This window comes from Nerophis ophidion, unplaced genomic scaffold (genome assembly GCF_033978795.1).
Source record: "Nerophis ophidion isolate RoL-2023_Sa unplaced genomic scaffold, RoL_Noph_v1.0 HiC_scaffold_118, whole genome shotgun sequence".
Taxonomy (NCBI): Eukaryota; Metazoa; Chordata; class Actinopteri; order Syngnathiformes; family Syngnathidae; genus Nerophis; species Nerophis ophidion.
Window position 1 is genome coordinate 51,088 of NW_026907040.1, and position 23,755 is coordinate 74,842.

Genomic DNA, 23,755 nt, shown 5'->3' on the forward strand with positions numbered 1-23,755 from the left:
TATTGTCCCAGTGAAACACGTGTTTGAAGGAAGTGTGTACCACTCACTATTGTCCCAGTGAAACACGTGTTTGGCCAACATTTGTTCCGCGGTTGAGAACACCTCGATGACGTCACACAAGAGGAAAAACAAAACAAGATGGCGTCTGGCGGACATTACGTTGTTTTGGTTAATATGGTTCCTAGGTCTTAATTACAACGTACATGTGCACATGTGTGTCGTTTAACACAGTAAACGTCGTCATTAATTGTTTGTATGCGGATACATTAGTCTGAGTGCACTTTGACGTGCTAGCCTAGCCTGCTGGTTAGCTTAGCTTGTTAGCTGCTAACAAAGAGAGGCGGAAGTGATCGACACATCAAAGCAGAGATCCAATGTAAGTGTAAAGTGTTTTTATTGTGTGAAAATGTCTACATTACAAATGATGTGAGTGTTGCTGAATCAGCGACTAACTGCTGCCATTGAAGAAATATTTGTGATGTTAGAGAAAAAAAAAACTACAGCAGAGTACAAGGAGGAACTTTGTCCAACAAAAGAGGAGAAGGAGCGACAACATCAACTACTGGACGCTGTTTTCAAGGAACATCAAGTTGTGTTACACATCCATTCTTCTATCCATCTTCTTCTGCTTATCTGAGGTCGGTTCGCGGGGGCAGCAGCCTAAGCAAGGAAACACCAGTCTTTCCTCTCCCCAGCCACTTCATCCAGCTCTTCCCGGGGGATACCGAAGCGTTCCCAGGGCAACCGGCAGACATAGTCTACCCAACGTGTCCTGGGTCTTCCCGTGGCCTCCTGTCGGTCGGACATGCCCGAAACACCTCCCTAGGGAGGCGTTCGGGTGGCATCCTGACCAAATGCCCGAACCACCTTATCTGGCACTTCTCGATGTGGAGGTGCAGTGGCTTTACTTTGAGTTCCTCCCGGATGACAGAGCTTCTCAGCCTATCTCTAAGGGAGAGCCCCGCCACACGGCGGAGGAAACTCATTTCAGCTTATTGTACCCGTGATCTTGTCCTTTCGGTCATAACCCAACGCTCATGACCATAGGTGAGGATGGGAACGTAGATCGACCAGTAAACTGAGATCTTTGCCTTCCAGCTCAGCTCCTTCTTCACCACAACGGATCGATACAGCGTCCACATTACTGAAGACGCCGCACCGATCCGCCTGTCAATCTCACAATCCACTCTTCCCTCGCTTGTGAATAAGACTCTGAGGTACTTGAACTCCTCCACTTGGAGGCAGGGTCTCCTCCCCAACCCGGAGATGGCACTCCAACCTTTTCTGTACGAGAACCTTGGACTCGGTCTTGGAGGTGCTGATTCTCATTCCAGTCGCTTCACACTCGGCTGCAAACCGATCCAGTTAGTGCTAAAGTTCCTAGCCAGATGAAGAGACTTAATCCTGCAGCCACCAAACCGGATCCCCTCAACTCATTGACTCCGTCTAGAAATTCTGTCTATAAAAGTTTTGAACAGAATCGGCGCTTTGGCGGAGTCCAACCCTCACTGGAAAAGTGGACCAAGCTCAGACACTGATCATACAGGGAGCGGACCGCCACAATAAGACAGTCCGATACCCCATACTCCCTGAGCACTCCCCACAGGACTTGCCGAGGGACACGGTTGAATGCCTTCTCCAAGTCCACAAAACACATGTAGACTGGTTGGGCAAACTCCCATGCACCCTCAACAACCCTGCCCAGAGTATAGACCTGGTCCACAGTTCCACCACCAGGATGAAAACCACACTGTTCCTCCTAAATCTGAGGTTCGACTATGCGGCATAAACTCCTCTCCAGTACACCTGAATAGACCTTCCCGGGAAGGCTGAGGATGCTTCTACATATTGACACAAATATATAAAAAACACTAACCTTGTGACGGATGTTTTTGCAATTGTTTTATTTGATCTTTCACAACACCTGGTGGCCACAATAATTCATGAAGTCAAGCTCATGGCTCACAATGTTGAATGATGCGGACACGTTTGTTACTGGATACGTTCTGTCAGACTTCTGTTTTGGAGACTTTGTGTACGTATTAAGCAACTATAATTATTTGATATGCTTAAAAGTGCTGTTTTAGCTTAGCTGTTGTGTAGCTGCTCGCTCCTTGTAGCCTACAGCAGGTGTGTCCAAAGTGCAGCCCATAGCTATGTTTTTAATTGACAACGGGGAGTTTTGAAAATGTGGTATCTGCGTGTCGGTCCAATCAGCAGCAGTTACGCCCTGTTTCGTGATTGGACCTAAGTCTTTGGCTTGGTAGGCGGGTACGAGGCTACCAAGCCAGGTGGTACGAGCACGAGCACGGAGGTGCCTTTGTAGTGGTGTCCAAGCTCGGTGGTCGTGCCGTCAGGTAACACCAGGAAGGTTCTTTCTGTGCGACATTCACCGGTGCTTTTTTTCTCCCTGGACTCTGACTTCATATCTGGTGTTGTCCTTCAGACCTCGGCCAAGAAGCCACGTAAACAGTGTAAAGAATGTGGGCGATAAGAGTGTGTGTGCGTGGGCATGAACTTGCACCCACTTTCAACTGGAACTCAGGACATATGATTAGTTGCACGGCCTATTCTTATCTATATTAAACATTTCTTAATCACTTCATCCTTCATTATATTAATTATATCCCAACTTTAGCTACCTGTAAAAATTAGTGACTTATTGTTGTCCATTTGTAAATATTTTTTTTTTCTAAATTATAGTCTCCTCACTTGAACCAGACAGTCATTAGGACAAAAGACCCTGAGAGGACTTTGCCCTTTAAAAGGTAAAGCCTCAAAAAGGACAGTATTAAGATGAATTCATTACATTTGCTATGAGGCATTTTGTTATTGATATATTCTGTTTTTGTTACTTGGGGCGGTATAGCTTGGTTGGTAGAGTGGCCGTGCCAGCAACTTGAGGGTTCCAGGTTCAATCCCAGTTCTGCCATCCTAGTCGCTGCCATTGTGTCCTTGGGCAAGACACTTTACCCACCTGCTCCCAGTGCCACCCACATTGGTTTAAATGTAACTTAGATATTGGGTTTCACTATGTAAAGCGCTTTGAGTCACTAGAGAAAAGCGCTACATAAATATAATTCACTTCACTTCACATGATATCTTGTTTTTCTCATTTCAAGGGGAACTGCACTTTTTGGAATCATTCACAGTCCCTATGGAAGTTAAAGTTAAGGTCCCAACGGTAGTCACACACTAGGTGTGGTGAAATGATCCTCTGCATTTGACACATCCCCAAGTTCACCCCCTGGGAGGTGAGGGCAGCGGAGGCCGCACTCGGGAATCATTTGGTGATTTAACCCCCAACCTTTGATGCTGAGTGCCAAGCAAGGAGGCAATGGGTCTGTTTTAAAATGGTTCTATAAGTAATTCTATATGAAGTAATACATCGCAAAATCCTTTTTAAACCATATTGTCCATCCATAGTAAAAACTCCTGTCGTCCTGGTTTTTGTTTCTTTTCCTGTGACAAATGTTGTAAAGAGCAGCGTGTTTGTGCGTCACTGAGATTTCAAGACAGTTCATACGATAACTTGTTTTTCCTAAGTGCATGTCAAAGTAGTGAATGCATTGTGTGACTGAGCAGAGATGCTGTGTTTGTCTTGCAGACGTCTGTGAAGAACATCTTCACCCTGAGCAACAGAAGTGGAGCTTCAGGATGCAGACGGAGGAAACACAGCCCTCCCACATTAAGATGGAAGAGGAATACACACTGATGCCCCATTTTAAAAAGGAAGAGGAGGACCCACTGACACCCCTTTTTAAAGAGGAAGAGGAGGACCCACTGACACCCCTTTTTAAAGAGAAATCAGTGGACCCACTGAGTTCTCACATTAAAGAGGAAGAGGAGGAACACCGCATCAGTCAGCAGGGAGAGCATCTTGAAGGACTGGAGGAGGTTGATGTCACCAAGATGCCAGTGACTGGTGTCCCTGTGAAGAGTGAAGATGATGAGGTGAAAGGTGAAAGTGAGGAGAGGGGAGGGGGGGAGCCTCCAAGCAGCAGCTCAACACAACACATGACAACAGAAGCTGATGGAGACCACTGTGGAGGATCACAAGCAGACAAGCTCTTAGCTCCACTATCAGATAGTGAGGACACAACGTCACACTCTCCTGACACTGATGATGAAGACTCTAAAGATGATAAGACATGTCACACTGACAACACTCACTTCACATCTTCTCTCTGTCACAAAACTTTTAAATATCCTAGTTATTTGAAAAGACGCATGAGAACACACACCGGAGAAAAACCTTTTTCCTGCTCAGAATGTGGTAAATATTTTACTCTAAGGATCAATTTGAAAGTACACATGAGAATACACACTGGAGAAAAACCTTTTTCCTGCTCAGAATGTGGTAAAAGTTTCATAACAAATCATACCTTAAAAGAACACATGGGAACATACAATGGAGAAAGACCTTTTTTATGTTCAATCTGTGGTAAAGATTTTACTCGAAGGCACTATTTAAAAACACACATGAGTACACACACTGGAGAAAAACCTTACACATGTTCAGTATGTTGTAAAAGTTTTATACAAACTACGTATTTGAAAAGACACATGAGAACACACACAAGTGAGAAAGTGTTGAGTTGCAGTGTGTGTGGTGAAAGATTGTCTTCTAAGTAGCAGTGTAAGAAACACAAGTGTGCTGGTGAGAACAGCAGCAGCAAATGAAACTGCAGGATTTGAAATAAACTGTCAAATCTTTAACTTTGACCTTCTAACAACACCAGCACATAGATGCTAACATTAATAGATTTGATGTATCAGTTAATTGCTATTTTCAGTCAAGTACATGTTTAATATACAACATGGTGTACTTTTATTTAAAAATGAACACAACACTTTGACTGCAAAGGTGAGAATAAACAGGACAAATCCTGTTAGAAATACTTGTGTATAGATATATTCAGATATCATTTTTAATTATTAATGATGTTATAGATGAACTCCTTTATATGATGTACATATTTGTTTTACATGTGTTCATACCTTTGCTTTTGAGTACACATAAATCCCTCTTAGTTCATATTTACTGATTCGCATCTGAAACATCTTCTGGACCACTTCTGGAAGCATATTATTATTTACTTTATACATCATTTCAGCAGTTGTCTTTTATACAAGATCATTTACTTTTAAAATGTGTGACTTTATGAATCATTTGTTGGGTCTCAATAATCAATTTTTTTAATTAATCTGTATTACTTTCTTTTGTAATATGAATATTGTTTTATATGTATGTTCCCTTCATGCAATAAGTAGATTTGAGAAAATGGCAACAAATGTTGAAGGTTATGAAGGATAATTTAGTTTTTAATAATGTAGATTTCTTATTAAAAAACTACACATGACCATTGTTTTTTAAAGTATTTTTTCCCCCCTTTTTTAAAATCCGTTAACCATTATCAATTTTAGAAAGCATGGGAAAGTTTGGAATGTTAGGGAAAAGTCAATAATGTACATCATCACACAGAGCTCTATTGTACATCCATCCATTTTTTTCCTACCACTTGTCTCTTTCATTTCGTATGTATAGCCTTTAATCACAAACTTGTATGCCAAAGGGTGTTGCATTTTGGAGAAACTCCTTCTGTCAGAGTGCTGTTCAACACAGTAAAGAGGAACCCAAGGATGTGCAGGACGCTGAGTAAAACACTTCTTTTTACTGCGGAAATCTACTCACAAAAACAATCCAAACAGGAGGAAACAAAAAGCGACAGTGCGAAAAAGAGAAGACAAAATGTGCATCGTGGAAAAAAGAACAAAAGCTACTTCTATACACAAATAAACTTAACTTGGTTTGGAGTTACAAGACGTGCACACTACAAAACAACACCAAGATGGATGGCACTGGGAATGGCCAAGGTGGCAAAATACTCAAAGCATGGAATCAACTGGCGTGGAGCGGATTCACCGAGTGCCATCCAGCTGTCAAGGTGCTGTTTAAGTAGCACCAGGGTCGATTGGAAGCAGCTGTGCACGTCCCACAACTCCGCCCACAAGGGCAACACAGGAACTCTCGAGGGAGGAGAAACGTTAGAACAAGGTCAACTGCACCAAAAGAGGGAAACTGACAATACAAACCACAAGGTGGCAGCAGGCGTGAAAACTTCCCTCAATTTAATTTGGTAAAAAATGGACTGAGCAGAGAGATAAATCATCACAAATAAAGTGAAATCATTCAAAAAGTTTACCTTTGTAACTCACTTTGATCCAAAATTATCCAGGATGTTTCTCCAGAATGTTCCACTGGAGAATGCTGTCAAACTGTTTTGTTTACTAGGAAAATGTAAACCAAATATATTTTTTTAAAATTCTGTCATTGCACATACGCAGATATATATATATATATATATATATATATATATATATATATATATATATATATATATATATATATATATATATATATATTTATGTGGGAATAAGCGGTAGAAATTGGATGGATGGATGTATTTATGTTTGTATGTATATATATATATATATATATATATATATATATATATATATGTAGGAATAAGCGGTAGAAATTGGATGGATGGATGTATTTATGTCTGTATATATATATATATATATATATATATATATATATATATATTATACATTTATATATAAGTAAAGGAAATTTAAAAAGAACATGAAAACATCCCACATTCTAAAATACATTATAAAAACGATTAACATCAAAGACAAAAATAATATCATGAGTGTAATATTTCTTTTTTTTCTTTTTTTTTCTTTCCTTATGCTACTGTTCTTTCAATACATTGTTAAATATTTGAATATTTTTACAGAAATAAGTTTTAAGTCTTTGTTTTGAAAATTTGAAATGGAAAAGTTTACTTTTATTTTCACAATAAGTAAATAGTTTATAACAAAATAGTTTTACTGGGGTTGGAAAGCTGGTTGTACTTATTCCTCTCGCGAGATTTGGAAAAGAGCCGCTTACTTGTTTCTCTTGCGAGATCTGGAAGAGGGAGCTGCCTAGATGGTTCTCTCGCGAGATCTGACAACACTGCGCGCGAACCAAACACGGCGATGATAAAGCAAGATGGCGTCTGACGGTGAAGACGTTATTGCAGTCGTCACAGTTCAGTGTTCTTAATCTGTGCCTCCATGTACACATATATGTCCTTTATTACACTCTAGTAAATAGAGTAAACATCGTTAATAACTGTTTGCATCCGGTTATATTAGTCTGAGCGCACTTTGATGCTTCTCGAGCTAGCTTAGCCTGCTAGTTAGCTTAGCTTGTTAGCTGCTAACAAAGAGAGGCGGAAGTGGTCAAAACACATCACTAAGTAGAGATCAAGTGTGAGTGTAAAGTGTTGTGATTGTGTGAAAATGTGCCTTTCTGTTTATCCCTCTCGGAGCGACGACGTCAGAACATGACGTTACATCGGTACTCAACGCCATTTTTCCCTACCACATTACACGCATCGAGTCAAATCAGCTCTGTTATTTTCCATTTTTTCGACTGTTTTCCGATACCTTGGAGACATCATGCCTCGTCAGTGTGTTGTCGGAGGGTGTAACAACACCATCAGGGACGGATTCAAGTTGATTTACATAGAATGTGCATCGATTAGCACGGTATGCTAATCGATGCTAACATGCGATTTAGGTCACTTACCAATCGACGGATTTAAGTTGCTCCAGTATCAAGAGATGCGAAAGTCCCTCGTTTGGTTTTTACCGGCGATGCTACGACAGAGATGGCAAGAATGTGTGGATATCCTGCGACACTCAAAGCAGATGCATTCCCAACGATAAAGTCAACGAAATCACAAAGGTGAGTTTTGTTGATGTTATTGACTTATGTGCTAATCAGAGATATTTGGTCGCGGCATGACTGCCAGCTAATCGATGCTAACATGCTATTTAGGCTACCTGTATGTACATTTAAACTATATTTACATCCAGCGTTTCCTTCCACCCACATTTAATGCTAAACAAACACTTACCAATCGACGGATTTAAGTTGATCCAGTGTCAATGCGAAAGTCCTGATCGGTTGGTCTGCACATTTTACTGGCGATGCTAACATAGTATGCATGGCCGAATAGCGGCAATAGCTATCCAATAGTTTCGGTTTCTTCTTCAATATCGTTTTCGCTATCTGCCTCCATACTCCAACCATTTGTTTCAATACATGCGTAATCAGTTGAATCACTTAAGCCGCTGAAATCCGAGTCTGAATCCGAGCTAATGTCGCTATATCTTGCTGTGGTAACCGCCACGTTGTGTGTATTGGAATCACTATGTGACGTCACAGGGAAATGGACAGTGGCTTAAGCAAATAGGGAAAATCAAGCACTTTAAAGGGGAACATTATCACAATTTCAAAAGGGTTAAAAACAATAAAAATCAGTTCCCAGTGGCTTGTTGTATTTTTTGAATTTTTTTTCAAAATTTTACCGGTCCCGGAATATCCCTAAATAAAGCTTTAAAGTGCCTTATTCTCGCTATCTTTGAAACCACTATCCATTTCCCTGTGACGTCATACAGGGCTGCCAATACAAACAACATGGCGGTTACCACAGCAAGATATAGCTACATTAGCTCGGATTCAGACTCGGATTTCAGCGGCTTAAGTGATTCAACAGATTACGCATGTATTGAAACAGATAGTCGGAGTATGGAGGCAGATAGCGAAAACGAAATTGAAGAAGAAATTGAAGCTATTGAGCGAATAGCTATTGACGCTATTCGGCCATAGCATGGGTGTACCTAATGAAGTGGCCCATATCATGGCTGCCTTATTAGCATCGCCGGTAAAATGTGCGGACCAAACGATCAGGACTTTCGCATCTTGTGACACTGGAGCAACTTAAATCCGTCGATTGGTAAGTGTTTGTTTCACATTAAATGTGGGTATCTAGTTTCAAATGTACATACAGCTAGCGTAAATAGCATGTTAGCATCGATTAGCGTAGCATGTTAGCATCGATTAGCTGGCAGTCATGCCTTGACCAAATATGTCTGATTAGCACATAGGTCAACAACATCAACAAAACTCACCTTTGTGATTTCGTTGACTTAATGGTTGCAAATGCATCTGCAGGTTATCCATACATCTCTGTGCCATGTCTGTCTTAGCATCGCCGGTCAAATGTGGAGACACTCTGGTACATTCAATGGGGGTCTGGCGGCAGATTTCTTGCCAGTGGTGCAACTTGAATCCCTCCCTGTTAGTGTTGTTACACCCTCCGACAACACACTGATGAGGCATGATGTCTCCAAGGTTCCAAAAAATAGTTGAAAAAACGGAAAATAACAGAGCTGAGACCCGGTGTTTGTAATGTGAAAATTAATATGGCGGGTGTGTTACCTCGATGACGTCACATTCTGACGTCATCGCTAAAAGAGCGATAAAAAGAAAGGCGTTTAATTTGCCAAAATTCACCCATTTAGAGTTCGGAAATCGGTTGAAAAAATACATGGTCTTTTTTCTGCAACATCAAGGTATATATTGACGCTTGCATAGGTTTGGTGATAATGTTCCCCTTTAAAGCTTTTTTTAGGGATATTCCAGGACGGGTAAAATTTTGAAAAAAACTTCGAAAAATAAAATAAGCTACTGGGAACTGATTTTTTTTTGTTTCAACCCTTCTGAAATGTTGATAATGTTCCCCTTTAAAGACATTAAAAGAGCGGAGCTGATGCAACCAGTTACTTCTGCACACAGCCACAAAAGTAAATCATCAAAAATAAAAAACAAAACATATAGACTGTGGTGACCTCTGCAGTGTCCCACGCCATCGTCTGCTGGGTTGGGGGGAACATGGCCATAGACAGGAGCAGACCCAACAAAGCAACCAAGAGAGCCAACTCCACCCTCGGCCGCCCACCAACTCCTGGCCAGTGTCCAGTCTGCATGGATGAGCGTGGATACGTCCAAGGAGACCGAGGTGTCCGATACCTGCTCATTCAGCCAAGACACTGTGAAGCTTGTCCGTCCCGGCTCTCAGTGCCAGCTCCGCAGTCCTGTCTCTTCATCCGCATCTCCTCCAATCTCTCCAAACAGACTCTGGTGTGGCAGAGACCCAGCAGCTGGTCTCCATTGCCAAAACGCTCCAAGGAGGCAGATCCAGAAGTTCACAAAAAAGCTTCGCAGAAGTCACCAAAGAGTCACCCCTTGTCACACAGTCCCAAAGGGTCCCCAACCAAAAGGCATGAAAACAAGAAGGAAACATCCAGAACCCAAAAGGATGACACAAGAGCACAGAGCTCCTGCCACCAGCAGCCAAAATGAACATGTCATGTCATGGCGTAGTGGGTAGAGAGGCCGTGCCAAAGACCTGAGGGTTGCAGGTTCGCTCCCGGCCTCTTGACAGCCAAATCGCTGTCGTTGTTTCCTTTGGCATGACACTTCACCCTTGTCTCTGGTGCCGCTCACACTGGTGAATGAATGAATGATGAATGATAGGTGGTGGTGGGAGGGGCCTTAGGCGCAAACTGGCAGCCTCGCTTCCGTCAGTCTACCCCAGGGCAGCAAATGTAGCTTACCACCACCATGCGGTGTAAATGAATGATGGGTTCTCACTTCTCTGTGAGCGCTTTGAGTATCTAATAGTAGAAAAGTGCTATATAAAATCTAATCCATTATTATTATTGTTATTACTAACGTTGGTCCGTCAAACATTCTTCTAGTTACACTTTCTTAAGTGTTGCCTATAGTGTCTTGTTACTGCAGTGATTTTCAACCTTTTTTTGAGCCAAGGCACATTTTTTGCATTGAAAAAATCTGGAGGCACACCACCAACAGAAATCATTAAAAAAACTAAACTCATTTGACAGTAAAAAGTCGTTGTCGCAATTGTTGGATATGACTTTAAAGCATAAGCAAGCATGCATGACTATAGCTCTTGTCTCAAAGTAGGTGTACTGTCACCACCTGTCACATCACACCCTGACTTATTTGGAGTTGTTTGCGGTTTTCCTGTCTGTAGTGTTTTAGTTCTGGTCTGGCGCTCCTATTTTGGTGTCCTTTTCTCTTTTTATTCTTAGCAGTTTCATGTCTTCCTTTGAGCGATATTTCCCGCATCTACTTTGTTTTAGCAATCAGGACTATTTCAGTTGTTTTTATCCTTCTGTTTGGGGACATTGTTGTTTGTCATGTCATGTTGGGATGTACATTGTGGACGCCGTCTTTGCTCCACAGTAAGTCTTTGCTGTCGTCCAGCATTCTGTTTTTGTTGACTTTGTTGCCTGTTAATTTTTAGTTTGGTTCTGCATAGCCTTCCCAAAGCTTCAATGCCTTTTCTTAGGGATACTCACCTTTTGTTTATTTTTGGTTTAAGCATTAGACACAATTTTACCTTCACGCTGCCTCCCGCTTTTTCTGACATCTACAAAGCAATTAGCTACCGGCTGCCACCTACTGATATGGAAGAGTATTTTACGGTTACTCTGCCGAGCTCTAGACAGCACAGACACTCAGCAACAACACATCATTTGCAGACTATAATTATTGCTTTGCAAAAAAACATTTTTACCCCAAGTAGGTGAAATTAGACTATTTCCGGCTGTATCTCACGGTACGCTAGTGTGCCGCGGCACAGTGGTTGAAAACCACTGTTACTGGACGCTATCGGTGAAAGCGACACGTACTGTAGCAGAGCTACTTTATTTACTTTTAAACTTAGTGTTAAAATCAAATCCTAGCAGAAACACTGCAACTTGTTTAGTTTTTACAGGACTAACATTAGAGTGTGTGTGTCAGTCAGATGATTATAATAATAATCATCTTCTAATAAATATAACATAATCCGTATTTACAGAGTGGGAGTGCAGAGGGCAAGTTGGATGCCACACTTACAGTACATCATCATCTACCAACATCACACATACAATACCTGATGTCTTCCAGAAGCAGCTGCTTATGCAAAAGAGCTCACTGCAGTGCTGTCATATTTCATTGGCAAACTTTCAAAGAGTTGAGAGGTGTTCTCTGATATGTGTAAGACTAGACCTCTCATGTATCAACACTATTGTTCTACACCAGGACAAAAAGTGCACTTACATCTTATGGCCATTGTTGGGTTTCTTCTTTCTTCACTCATCTTCAATGAATACTCAAGTTGAATATAAAAGAAAGAAGATGGTTTATTTTAAGGATGGTTCAGTACAATGCCTCACAGCACCGGGAAACAAAACATCGGTAACTGTGGAAAATAGAACACAACTTCATCGCGCTTCTTTCTGTGAGTCTCTCATATTCTCTCGCGCGAAGTGAACCGGAAGAGATCACGTGATGATAACACAGGCGAGCCTGCACTACCGTATATAACCTGTTGGAGGCGCAAAACAACAACAGCAAGCCTCTCTCTTGATACACAGAAACAGCATTAATTACAATGAGATCACATTTACTCAACACCCCCCCTTGATCTCATGACCATGAAACAGTGAAACACATTAGTTTCCAAAAAAAATAATAATTTGAATTTGTCAATCTTGACTCTTGTAGTAGGTTTGGTTAAGATGTCTGCAACCATGTCTTCTGTAGGACAGTAGACCAATTACATTTTCCCTTCAGTGAGTGCCTCACGAATGAAATGATATTTGACATCAATATGTCTGACCTCTGTCTATTAACTGGATTTTTGTTCAGTTCTACTTTCTGTTCAGGAGTGCTTCTAGGTTTGCATTCTGACATGCCAAACATTTCAAGCATCTTTTGTATGTACATCTTTTGATCCATCTTGATTTCATTCTGTTTCTGTTCAAAATGAATACCCAGGAAATAAGATATCTTACCGAGGTCTTTCATGTTGAATTTGGCTTTCATTATGTTTTTGAATTGCTCAAGTGCTTCTTTGCTACTTGCAGCAATGATCAGGTCGTCCACCCAGATGATGACAATGACTGTTTCATTTTCTGTTTGTTTTCGGTAGACACAATGATCAGATAGGTTTCTTTTGAAATTGTTTTACTTTAAATGGTCATTTAGAGGTTTGTACCAATTTCTTCCTGATTGTTTTAGGCCATAGATTGATTTCTTCAACCTAAATACTAGTTTTTCACCTGTGTCCGATGTTTTCTGAAAACCTTCTGGTTGATCTAGGTATATCTCTTCATCAATGGGGGCATGTAAATATGCCGTTTTCACATCCATCTGGTGGACGGTGAGGTCATTTTGAACAGCTATTTGCATCAATGCACGCACAGAAGTAATGTCTGCAGTTGGTGCAAATGTTTCTTGATAATCTATACCTTCAGTTTGACTGTATCCTTTGGCAACATATCTAGCTTTGAAAAGCTGTCCTTTCTCTGTGTTTTCTTTGAGGGCATAAACCCACTTTCCGCCTATTGCATTTTTCCCTTTTGGTAATGTTGTTAGTTCAAATGTGTCATTTTTTTGAGAGATGCCAATTCGTCTTTCATGGCTTTTTCCCAGCTGGCTGCCTCTGATGACATCAGGGTGTCTTTATACGTCTGTGGGACTCCACACACTGCCCTGCAACAGTGATCAATAATGTCATGGCTTTCATTGGAATCATCAATATTTGTTACATATTCCTCTAAGTATTTTGGAGGAACAATTCTCTCTCTCTTTGGGTAACGACCTCTTTGTTCTATCCTAGTCTCTATGTTAGTTGTGGCATCATCTAACACCACCTCTTCCTCTACTTCCAGAGTTTGTGTTTGGTTGTCAACATCATTTTGTGGTACAGTTTGACTTTCGAAGCTCCCTGATTTTTCTGACACAGTGTCAGGTAGTTTGGTTTCATTGCTTTCGCAATCTGGGATGTCCAAGTCATATGCATTTGTTTGTGTGTCTTTTTCTGCAGTGTTCTTTTTGGTGAATTTTACCAGTCTGTGTTTTGACACTTTTCTTGACTGTGGATCATAGACCAAGTATGCTGGACTAATTTTACTATAGCCCACAAATACTCCTTTCTCACACCTTGGTTCAGGTTTCTTGTGAGTGTGAGTGTATGCGTAACACTCCGAGCCAAACACCCACATTTTTGAAATGTTGGGCTTCTTTCCAGTTAGCATGAAATATGGTGTGTTCTTTGTTCTGTCATTGTAACATCTGTTCCGAATATGGGCGGCACTTTGAACAGCATAAGGCCATAATGTTTTTGGTAACTCTTTTTCTAGTAGCATACACCTTGCCATTTCAAACAGTGTTCGCCACTGTCTTTCAGCTGTACCGTTTTGATGAGGAGAATAAGGTGACGAAGTTTCATGTCTGATACTTTTCTCTCTCAAAAGTGTTTGAAAATTGTTTCCAGTGAACTCAGTTCCATTATCTGAGCGTATACATTTTACGTTGCCATATGGGGAAACGTCTGCAATGAACTTCTCTGTCGCAAGGGTAGTTTCACTCTTATTCTTCAAGAAGTAAACAAATACTGCCCCTGAATAATCATCAGTAAATGAGACTGAATATTTATGCCCATCTAATCCAATGGGGTCAATGGGGCCGGCCAGGTCAGTGTGCACCAGCTCTAGGGGTGCACTAGCTTTGACATCAGGTAATTTGTTCCTAGTGTTAGTGAATTTTCCTTGTGTACAAATGTCACATTCTATCTTTGTATCTCCTGTAACTGTCATGCCTGTCACAACATTTTGAAGCTTCAACACATCATTCACATTGCAGTGCCCCAAGATCCCGTGCCATGTTTTCACATCACAACATAGATTCACTTTGTCTTTTGACATCATGTCATGCACAGAGTCATCGTATGGTTTTTGATGGTTTACCGTTTTGAGGTAGTACAGTCTCTCGTGTACTTCTAACTTGAAGGTGTTTCCTTCTTTCGTGATGAGCAGGTTTTGTCCTTCTTCGAAGATCACTTGAGCTCCATCAGTCGTGGCTGCTTTCACCGACATGAAGTCTTGTGGGTAGAGTGGGATGAACAAGGCATTCTTCAGTGTGACGGGGACACTTTTCCCTTCCGTGTTGCGTAGAAGAACCACTGCATCGCCTCTCTTCAGAGCCACGTTGTTCTTCCTTGTTCCATTGGCCAACTCCATGTAGTGTTTGTTTGGGTTAAAAGTATCATCAAATCGTGTAAATTTACTCTTCTCAGTGATTATGTGTGACGTCGCCCCACAGTCCACCATCAGTCCATTTTGTTTGATGCCGTCTGGAAGCACCAAATGACTGGCTTGGAACACAAAGGAGGTTCCACTTTCCTTTGAATCTTCTTCTTTCTCCATAGTTTGTTTAGCAGAGTCAGGCTTGGTTTTTCTTCTGCACGTCTCGTCTGTATGTGTTGTGCTTCTGTGGTAGTTGCACCACTTTGGTGTTGTTTTGTGGGGACAATTTCTCGCAAAATGTCCACGATTCCCACATCCATAACAGGTTGCTGACGCTATGTCCACTTTCATTACGTTGTCTGAATTTGGTTTGTGTTCAAATTTCTCTGTCTCTTCGTAGCTTCGTAGTTTGCTCTTAAACTCCACAAAAGTCACTTCATCGTTGCTCTGTGTCATGTGAATGACGAATGGTTTGTATGGTTCCGGTAGGCCCCGCAGAACCATAGCAATGCTCAACTCATCGCTTATTACTTGCTTTGTATTTCTTAAAGAAGTCACAATCTTTTCGGCTCTAATGATGTAGTCTGTAATAGTTTCTTCTGAGTTTTTCTTCAGGGAACACAATTCGTTGTACAGGGAAATAATTCTTGGCTTACCATCACTGGCATAATGGCGCCGTAAAATTTGTAGTGCTTTGCGACCATCGTCAGCAGCGTCTCTCATCACCAACGACAGACTTTTGTCGTCGAGGAACTGGATTAGCTCTGCAAAACATTCTGCATTCTTCTCTGGGTCCACTTCACCAGAGGAAAGTATTGTGTCCTTTAAACCTTCAAGTCTCATGCGATCAAGAAATTTTACTTCCCAAAGTTCGTAGTTGTCCTCGTCTCCATCGAAGACCAGGCGCTGCCATCTTCCTCCCGTTGCATGTCTGGGCCCATAACCTGTTGGGTTTCTTCTTTCTTCACTCATCTTCAATGAATACTCAAGTTGAATATAAAAGAAAGAAGATGGTTTATTTTAAGGATGGTTCAGTACAATGCCTCACAGCACCGGGAAACAAAACATCGGTAACTGTGGAAAATAGAACACAACTTCATCGCGCTTCTTTCTGTGAGTCCCTCATATTCTCTCGCGCGAAGTGAACCGGAAGAGATCACGTGATGATAACACACGCGAGCCTGCACTACCGTATATAACCTGTTGGAGGCGCAAAACAACAACAGCAAGCCTCTCTCTTGATACACAGAAACAGCATTCATTACAATGAGATCACATTTACTCAACAGCCATCATGTGCCATCTTGCACAATTATTTGTATTTATTTATGTTTTTAGTTTCTGCCATATTACTTTGTGCTTTCATATGCACATTTAAATTCCACTGGAGTTAAATGTGACGTTATCTACAATAATGTTTCTTCTACTAAGTACATACTTTTCAATGTGTTATTTAAAAAAAAAAACGTGTTAAAAAAAAAGTACTTTAAGAACATTTGCAGCAAATTTGAAAAATACCACGATAAAAATGATAACCGGGAAAATAATTGTTCATTCCGCGACATCCCTAGTGTCTATGTTTGTGTGGGTTTATATGTATGTATGTATGTATGTACAGTCGTGATCAAAAGTTTACATACACTTGTAAAGAACATAATGTCATGGCTGTCTTTAGTTTCCAATAATTTCTACAACTCTTATTTTTTTTGTGATAGAGTGACTGGAGCACATACTTGTTGGTTCCAAAAAACATTCATGAAGTTTGCTTCTTTTATGAATTTATTATGGGTCTACTGTACATGTGAGCAAATGTGCTGGGTCAAAAGTGTACATACAGCAATGTTAATATTTGCTTACATGTCCCTTGGCAAGTTTCACTGCAATAAGGCGCTTTTGGTAGCCATCCACAAGCTTCTGCTTGAATTTTTGACCACTCCTCTTGACAAAATTGGTGCAGTTCAGCTAAATTTTTTTTTTTTTTTACATGGACTTGTTTCTTCAGCATTGTCCACACGTTTAATTCAGGACTTCGGGAAGGCCATTCTAAAACCTTAATTAAGCCATTCCTTCACCACTTTTGACTTTTGTTTGGGGTCATTGTCCTGTTGGAACACCCAACCGTGCCCAAGACCCAACCTCCGGGCTGATGATTTTAAGTTGTCCTGAAGAATTTGGAGGTAATCCTTCTTTTCATTGTCCAATTTAAAGCACTAGTTCCATTGGCAGCAAAACAGGCCCAGAGCATAATACTACCACCACCATGCTTGACGGTGGGAATGGTGTTCACCTTTTCTCCTCCAAACTTATTGCAGGGTATTGTGACCAAAAAGCTCCATTTTAGTTTCATCTGACATGGATGAAGTTAAGACCTTCTAGAGGAAAGTTCTGTGAAATACCACAAAATAACTTGGAGTGTCTTGTTAATTTATAGCCAAAAATCTTTTTATTTTATAGATATTCTCAAAGCAGAATATTGTCCTTAGGGCCCTCTGACACCCCATGGGGTAACCGTAAGGTCTGTGCCTCTTAAGACCTCACTGTTGCTGCTAATCGACCTGTTTCTTCTCCTTTCTATCAAATTTGAAAGCAAAAGTCCACAAATAACTGAATCGTAAAGCAGAATTGAAAATTAAATCTGAATTGGTAAAATCTTATCAATATGGCTCCTAACATGTGACTGAACAAAGATGGACTCCTCTCAACCATGTTTGTCTTCGTGTGTCCTGCAGACGTCTGTGAAGAACATCTTCTCTCTGAGCAACAGAAGTGGAGCTTCAGGATGGGCAAGGAGGAGCCACAGCCCTTCCACATTAAGAAGGAAGAAGAGGCGCCACATACATTGCAAATGCAAAGGGAAGAAAATAACCCACTGACCTCCCATTTTAAAGAGGAAGAGGAGGAACACCGCATCAGTCAAGAATGGTTGGAGAAGTTCCATTTGATTGTGAAGAGTGAAGATGATGAGGTGAAAGGTGAAAGTGAGGAGAGGGGAGGGGGGGAGCCTCCAAGCAGCAGCTCAACACAACACATGACAACAGAAGCTGATGGAGACCACTGTGGAGGATCACAAGCAGACAAGCTCTTAGCTCCACTATCAGATAGTGAGGACACAACGTCACACTCTCCTGACACTGATGATGAAGACTCTAAAGATGATAAGACATGTCACACTGACAACACTCACTTCACGTGTTCTCACTGTCACAAAACCTTTAAATACCATTGTAGTCTGAAAAGACACATGACAATACACACTGGAGAAAAACCTTTTTCCTGCTCAGAATGTGGTACAAGTTTTGCAAGAAATCAAAGTTTAAAAGCACACATGAGAACACACACTGGAGAAAAAACATTTTTGTGCTCAATTTGTAGTAAAAGATTCACCCAGAAGGCACATTTGATAAACCACACAAAAATACACACTGGTGTAAAACCTTATTCATGCTCAGTATGTGGTAAAAAATTTACACAAAGTAATGATTTGAAAAGACACATGAGAATACACACTGAAGAAAAACCTTTTTCCTGCTCAGAATGTGGTAAAGGTTTTACACAAAGTAATGATTTGAAAAGACACATGAGAATACACACTGGAGAAAACCCGTTTTCCTGCTCAGAATGTGGTAAAGGTTTTACACAAAGTAATAATTTGAAAGAGCACATGAAAATACACACTAGAAAAAAAACGTTTTTTTTGCGCAATCTGTTGCAAAGAATTTGCACTACCTATCTCTGCCGCTAGGTGACATCATACGCAAATACGGTGTTAGCTTTCACTGTTATGCTGATGACACCCAACTCTACATGCCCCTAAAGCTGACCAACACGCCGGACTGTAGTCAGTTGGAGGCGTGTCTTAATGAAATTAAACAATGGATGTCCGCTAACTTTTTGCAACTCAACGCCCAAAAAACCGGAAATGCTGATTATCGGTCCTGCTAGACACCGAACTCTATTTAATAATACAACTCTAACATTTGACAACCAAACAATTAAACAAGGCGACACGGTAAAGAATCTGGGTATTATCTTCGACCCAACTCTCTCCTTTGAGGCACACATTAAATGCGTTACTAAAACGGCCTTCTTTCATCTCCGTAATATCGCAAAAATTCGCTCCATTCTGTCCACTAAAGACGCTGAGATCATTATCCATGCGTTTGTTACGTCTCGCCTCGACTACTGTAACGTATTATTTTCGGGTCTCCCCATGTCTAGCATTAAAAGATTACAGTTGGTACAAAATGCGGCTGCTAGACTTTTGACAAGAACAAGAAAGTTTGATCACATTACGCCTGTACTGTATATACCTTTATATACATATATACATACATATATACCTATACTGGCTCACCTGCACTGGCTTCCTGTGCACTTAAGATGTGACTTTAAGGTTTTACTACTTACGTATAAAATACTACACGGTCTAGCTCCATCTTATCTTGCCGATTGTATTGTACCATATGTCCCAGCAAGAAATCTGCGTTCAAAGGACTCCGGCTTATTAGTGATTCCCAAAGCCCAAAAAAAGTCTGCGGGCTGTAGAGCTTTTTCATTTCGGGCTCCAGTACTCTGGAATGCCCTCCCGGTAACAGTTCGAGATGCTACCTCAGTAGAAGCATTTAAGTCTCACCTTAAAACTCATTTGTATACTCTAGCCTTTAAATAGACTCCCTTTTTAGACCAGTTGATCTGCCGTTTCTTTTCTTTTTCTTCTATGTCCCACTCTCCTTTGTGGAGGGAGTCCGGTCCGATCCAGTGGCCATGTACTGCTTGCCTGTGTATCGGCTGGGGACATCTCTGCGCTGCTGATCAGCCTCCGCTTGGGATGGTTTCCTGCTGGCTCTGCTGTGAACGGGACTCTCGCTGCTGTGTTGGATCCGCTTTGGACTGGACTCTCGCGACTGTGTTGGATCCATTATGGATTGATCTTTCACAGTATCATGTTCTCATATGTTCTCATAGTCATCAGTATCATCAGTATCACAGTACTATGTTCTCATAGTCATCATTGTCACCGACGTCCCACTGGGTCATTATTGTCACCGACTTCCCACTGGGTGTGAGTTTTCCTTGCCCTTATGTGGGCCTACCGAGGATGTCGTAGTGGTTTGTGCAGCCCTTTGAGACACTAGTGATTTAGGGCTATATAAGTAAACATTGATTGATTGATTGATTGATCTCTTTCAAAGTTCACATGAGAATGCACACTGTTCAATCTGTTGTGAAGGTTTTGGATTAGGTCTCTATTTAAATAAAACACGAGAAAACACAGATGAGAGAGTGTTGTGTTGCAGTGTTGAACTGTCAAAACTTGAATAAGGACTTTCTAACATCAGCACATATAACATGTGTGACATCATTGTTGTGTGTGTAACCCAATCCTGTTAATATTATCCTAACATTCATAGATTAGATCATTTAGATTAGTGTTTTTTTTTACAGGTAAATACATGTGTTATTATGTAATTTTTGGTACTTTGATTTAAAAATGAAGAGAACTATTTGGCTGAAAAGGTGAAAGTAAAAAACACGTGTTCTTCTGGACCACTTTTGGAAAAAAAAAATACTTTTTACATCATTTGTGTTTTATTCAAGATCATTTACTTTTAAAATGTGTGACTTTATGAATCATTTGTTGGGTCTCTGTAATCCATTCTGTTAATTGTCTTTAGTACTCTCTTTTGTAATTTTTTTTTCTGGATTGTTTTGTATGTATGTCCCCAGACTTTTATGCAATTAAACAATTTATACTTCAATAAAAGTTGGGTCCACACACATTAGAATACATACTGGAGAGAAACCTTTTACTTGCTCTGTTTGTAAGAAGAGTTTCTGCAGAAAGCCTGACATGTCCACACACATGAGAACACACACTGGAGAGAAACCATTTAGTTGCACTGTGTGTAATAAGATGTTCCGGTATAAGTATCAGGTCAGTAAACACAAGTGTGTAACAGTCATGGAAGCTGCAGGGATTTAAAAACACTTAAACAGTCAATGTGCTAAATGTACTTTAAAAACACAGCATGTTTAAAGGCCTACTGAAAGCCACTACTACCGACCACGCAGTCTGATAGTTTATAAATCAATGATAAATGATAAATGATAAATGGGTTGAACTTGTATAGCGCTTTTCTACCTTCAAGGTACTCAAAGCGCTTTGACACTACTTCCACATTTACCCATTCACACACACATTCACACACTGATGGAGGGAGCTGCCATGCAAGGCGCCAACCAGCACCCATCGGGAGCAAGGGTGAAGTGTCTTGCTCAGGACACAACGGACGTGACAAGGTTGGTACTAGGTGGGAATTGAACCAGGGACCCTCGGGTTGCGCACGGCCACTCTTCCACTGCGCCACGCCGATGAAATATTAACATTGCAACACTTGCCAATACGGCCTTTTTAGTTTATTAAATTGCAATTTTAAATTTCCCGCGAGTTTCTTGTTAAAAACGCAGCGGGATGATGACGCGTATGCGTGACGTCACGGACTGTCAGGAAATATTAGGTTGCACTACTAGCGGCTAAAAGTCGTCTGCTTACACAGTATTTTGGACATCTGTGTTGCTGAATCTTTTGCAATTTTTTTTCATTTAATGATGGAGACTATAAATAATAATGCGGTGGGTGGATTGCAGCTGTCTTTAGCACCGAGACACAGCTGGTGTTTCTTTGTTTGTTGTGAAGCTTTAACACAGAGCGGTCAAGCAAACATGTTTTCTCTCCGTCAACCAGCATGTTTTGGATGGGAAAATGGTGATATATGAAGTCTATGAAGTCTGCCACACCTCTGCCTCTGTGCCTGGCCGTTATCTACCGCCCCCCAGGGCCCTATTCGGACTTTATTAGTGAATTCTCAGAGTTTGTTGCTGATCTAGTGACGCACGCCGATAATATAATTATAATGGGGGACTTTAATATCCATATGAATACCCCATTGGACCCACCGTGCGTGGCGCTCCAGACTATAATTGATAGCTGTGGTCTTACACAAATAATAAATGAACCGACGCATCGCAGCGGTAATACGATAGACCTAGTGCTTGTCAGAGGTATCACCGTCTCCAAAGTTATGATACTCCCGTATACTAAAGTAATGTCCGATCATTACCTTATAAAATTCGAAGTTCAGACTCATGTTCGGCAAGCTAATAATAATAATAACTGCTATAGCAGCCGCAACATTAATGCTGCCACAACGACGACTCTTGCGGACCTACTGCCCTCGGTAATGGCACCGTTCCCAAAGTATGTGGGCTCTATTGATAACCTCACTAACAACTTTAACAACGCCCTGCGCGAAACCATTGATAGTATAGCACCGCTGAAGTTAAAAAAGGCTCCAAAAAGGCGTACGCCATGGTTTACTGAAGAAACTAGAGCTCAGAAATTATTATGTAGAAAGCTGGAACGCAAATGGCGCACGACTAAACTTGAGGTGCACCATCAAGCATGGAGTGATAGTTTAATAACTTATAAACGCATGCTTACCTTAGCTAAAACTAATTATTACTCAAATCTCATCCGCATTAATAAAAACGATCCAAAATTTTTGTTTAGTACAGTAGCATCGCTAACCCAACAAGGGACTCCTTCCAGTAGCTCCACCCATTCGGCAGATGACTTTATGAAGTTCTTTAATAAGAAAATTGAACTTATTAGAAAGGAGATTAAAGACAATGCGTCCCAGCTACAACGGGGTTATAGTAACACAGATACGATTGTATATACTGCAAATATCCAAAATAGTTTCTCTCGTTTTGATGAAATAACATTAGAAGGATTGTTACAACGTGTAAATGGAATAAAACAAACAACATGTTTACTTGACCCACTTCCTGGGAAACTTATCAAGGAGCTTTTTGTATTATTAGGTCCATCAGTGCTAAATATTATAAACTTATCACTTTCCTCGGGCACTGTTCCCGTTGCATTCAAAAAAGCGGTTATTCATCCTCTCCTTAAAAGACCTAACCTCGATCCAGACCTCATGGTAAACTACCGACCGGTGTCTCACCTTCCCTTTATTTCGAAAATCCTCGAAAAAATTGTTGCAGAGCAGCTAAATGAGCACTTAGCGTTTAACAATCTATGTGAAACCTTTCAATCCGGTTTCACGGCAAATCACTCCACAGCCCTCGCAAAACTGACTAATGATCTATTGCTAACGATGGATTCTGATGCGTCATCTATGTTGCTGCTCCTCGATCTTAGCGCTGCTTTCGATACCGTCGATCATAATATTTTATTAGAGCGTATCAAAATACGAATTGGTATTTCAGACTCAGCCCTGTCATGGTTTAACTCTTATCTTACTGATAGGATGCAGTGCGTCTCCTATAACAGTGTGACCTCGGACTATGTTAAGGTAACGTGTGGAGTTCCCCAGGGTTCGGTCCTTGGCCCTGTACTCTTCAGCATCTACATGCTGCCGCTAGGTGACGTCATACGCAAATACGGTATTAGCTTTCACTGTTATGCTGATGACACCCAACTCTACATGCCCCTAAAGCTGACCAACACGCCGGACTGTAGTCAGTTGGAAGCATGTCTTAATGAAATTAAACAATGGATGTCCGCTAACTTTTTGCAACTTAATGCCAAAAAAACGGAAATGCTGATTATCGGTCCTGCTAGACACCGACCTCTATTTAATAATACAACTTTAACATTTGACAACCAAATAATAAAACAAGGTGACTCTGTAAAAAATCTGGGTATTATCTTCGACCCAAC

At 40.9% G+C, this 23,755-nt stretch overlaps 3 protein-coding genes across 4 annotated transcripts in view; 2 read left to right on the forward strand and 1 right to left on the reverse strand.

The window, feature by feature from the left end:
• LOC133547485 (zinc finger protein OZF-like) overlaps window positions 1–12,961 on the reverse strand; it is a 33,568-nt gene extending 20,607 nt beyond the window's left edge. The window contains exon 1 of the mRNA XM_061893172.1: window positions 12,038–12,961. The gene's annotated coding sequence lies outside the window, so the exon portion shown is untranslated. The remainder of the gene's footprint in view (window positions 1–12,037) is intronic.
• LOC133547484 (gastrula zinc finger protein XlCGF28.1-like) overlaps window positions 1–23,755 on the forward strand; it is a 229,426-nt gene that overhangs the window by 35,417 nt on the left and 170,254 nt on the right. The gene's annotated exons all lie outside the window — the stretch shown is intronic.
• LOC133547487 (gastrula zinc finger protein XlCGF7.1-like) lies at window positions 227–19,222 on the forward strand. 2 transcript variants are annotated; one of them, XR_009805511.1, is made up of 2 exons: window positions 227–376; window positions 3,608–5,364. XR_009805511.1 is itself a non-coding variant. In XM_061893174.1 (2 exons), exon 2 carries the CDS (start codon window positions 17,789–17,791, stop codon window positions 18,749–18,751), a length of 963 nt encoding a protein of 320 aa, XP_061749158.1. In that variant the 5' UTR covers window positions 227–376; window positions 17,739–17,788; the 3' UTR covers window positions 18,752–19,222. The 2 variants fall into 2 exon arrangements, 1 of the variants encoding a protein (XP_061749158.1); XM_061893174.1 differs by lacking the exon at window positions 3,608–5,364 and adding an exon at window positions 17,739–19,222.

What these genes read in the sequence shown, in the direction of transcription:
- LOC133547487 (XM_061893174.1), top strand. Translation starts at nt 17,789, where the DNA reads ATGGGCAAGGAGGAGCCACAGCCCTTCCACATTAAGAAGGAAGAAGAG.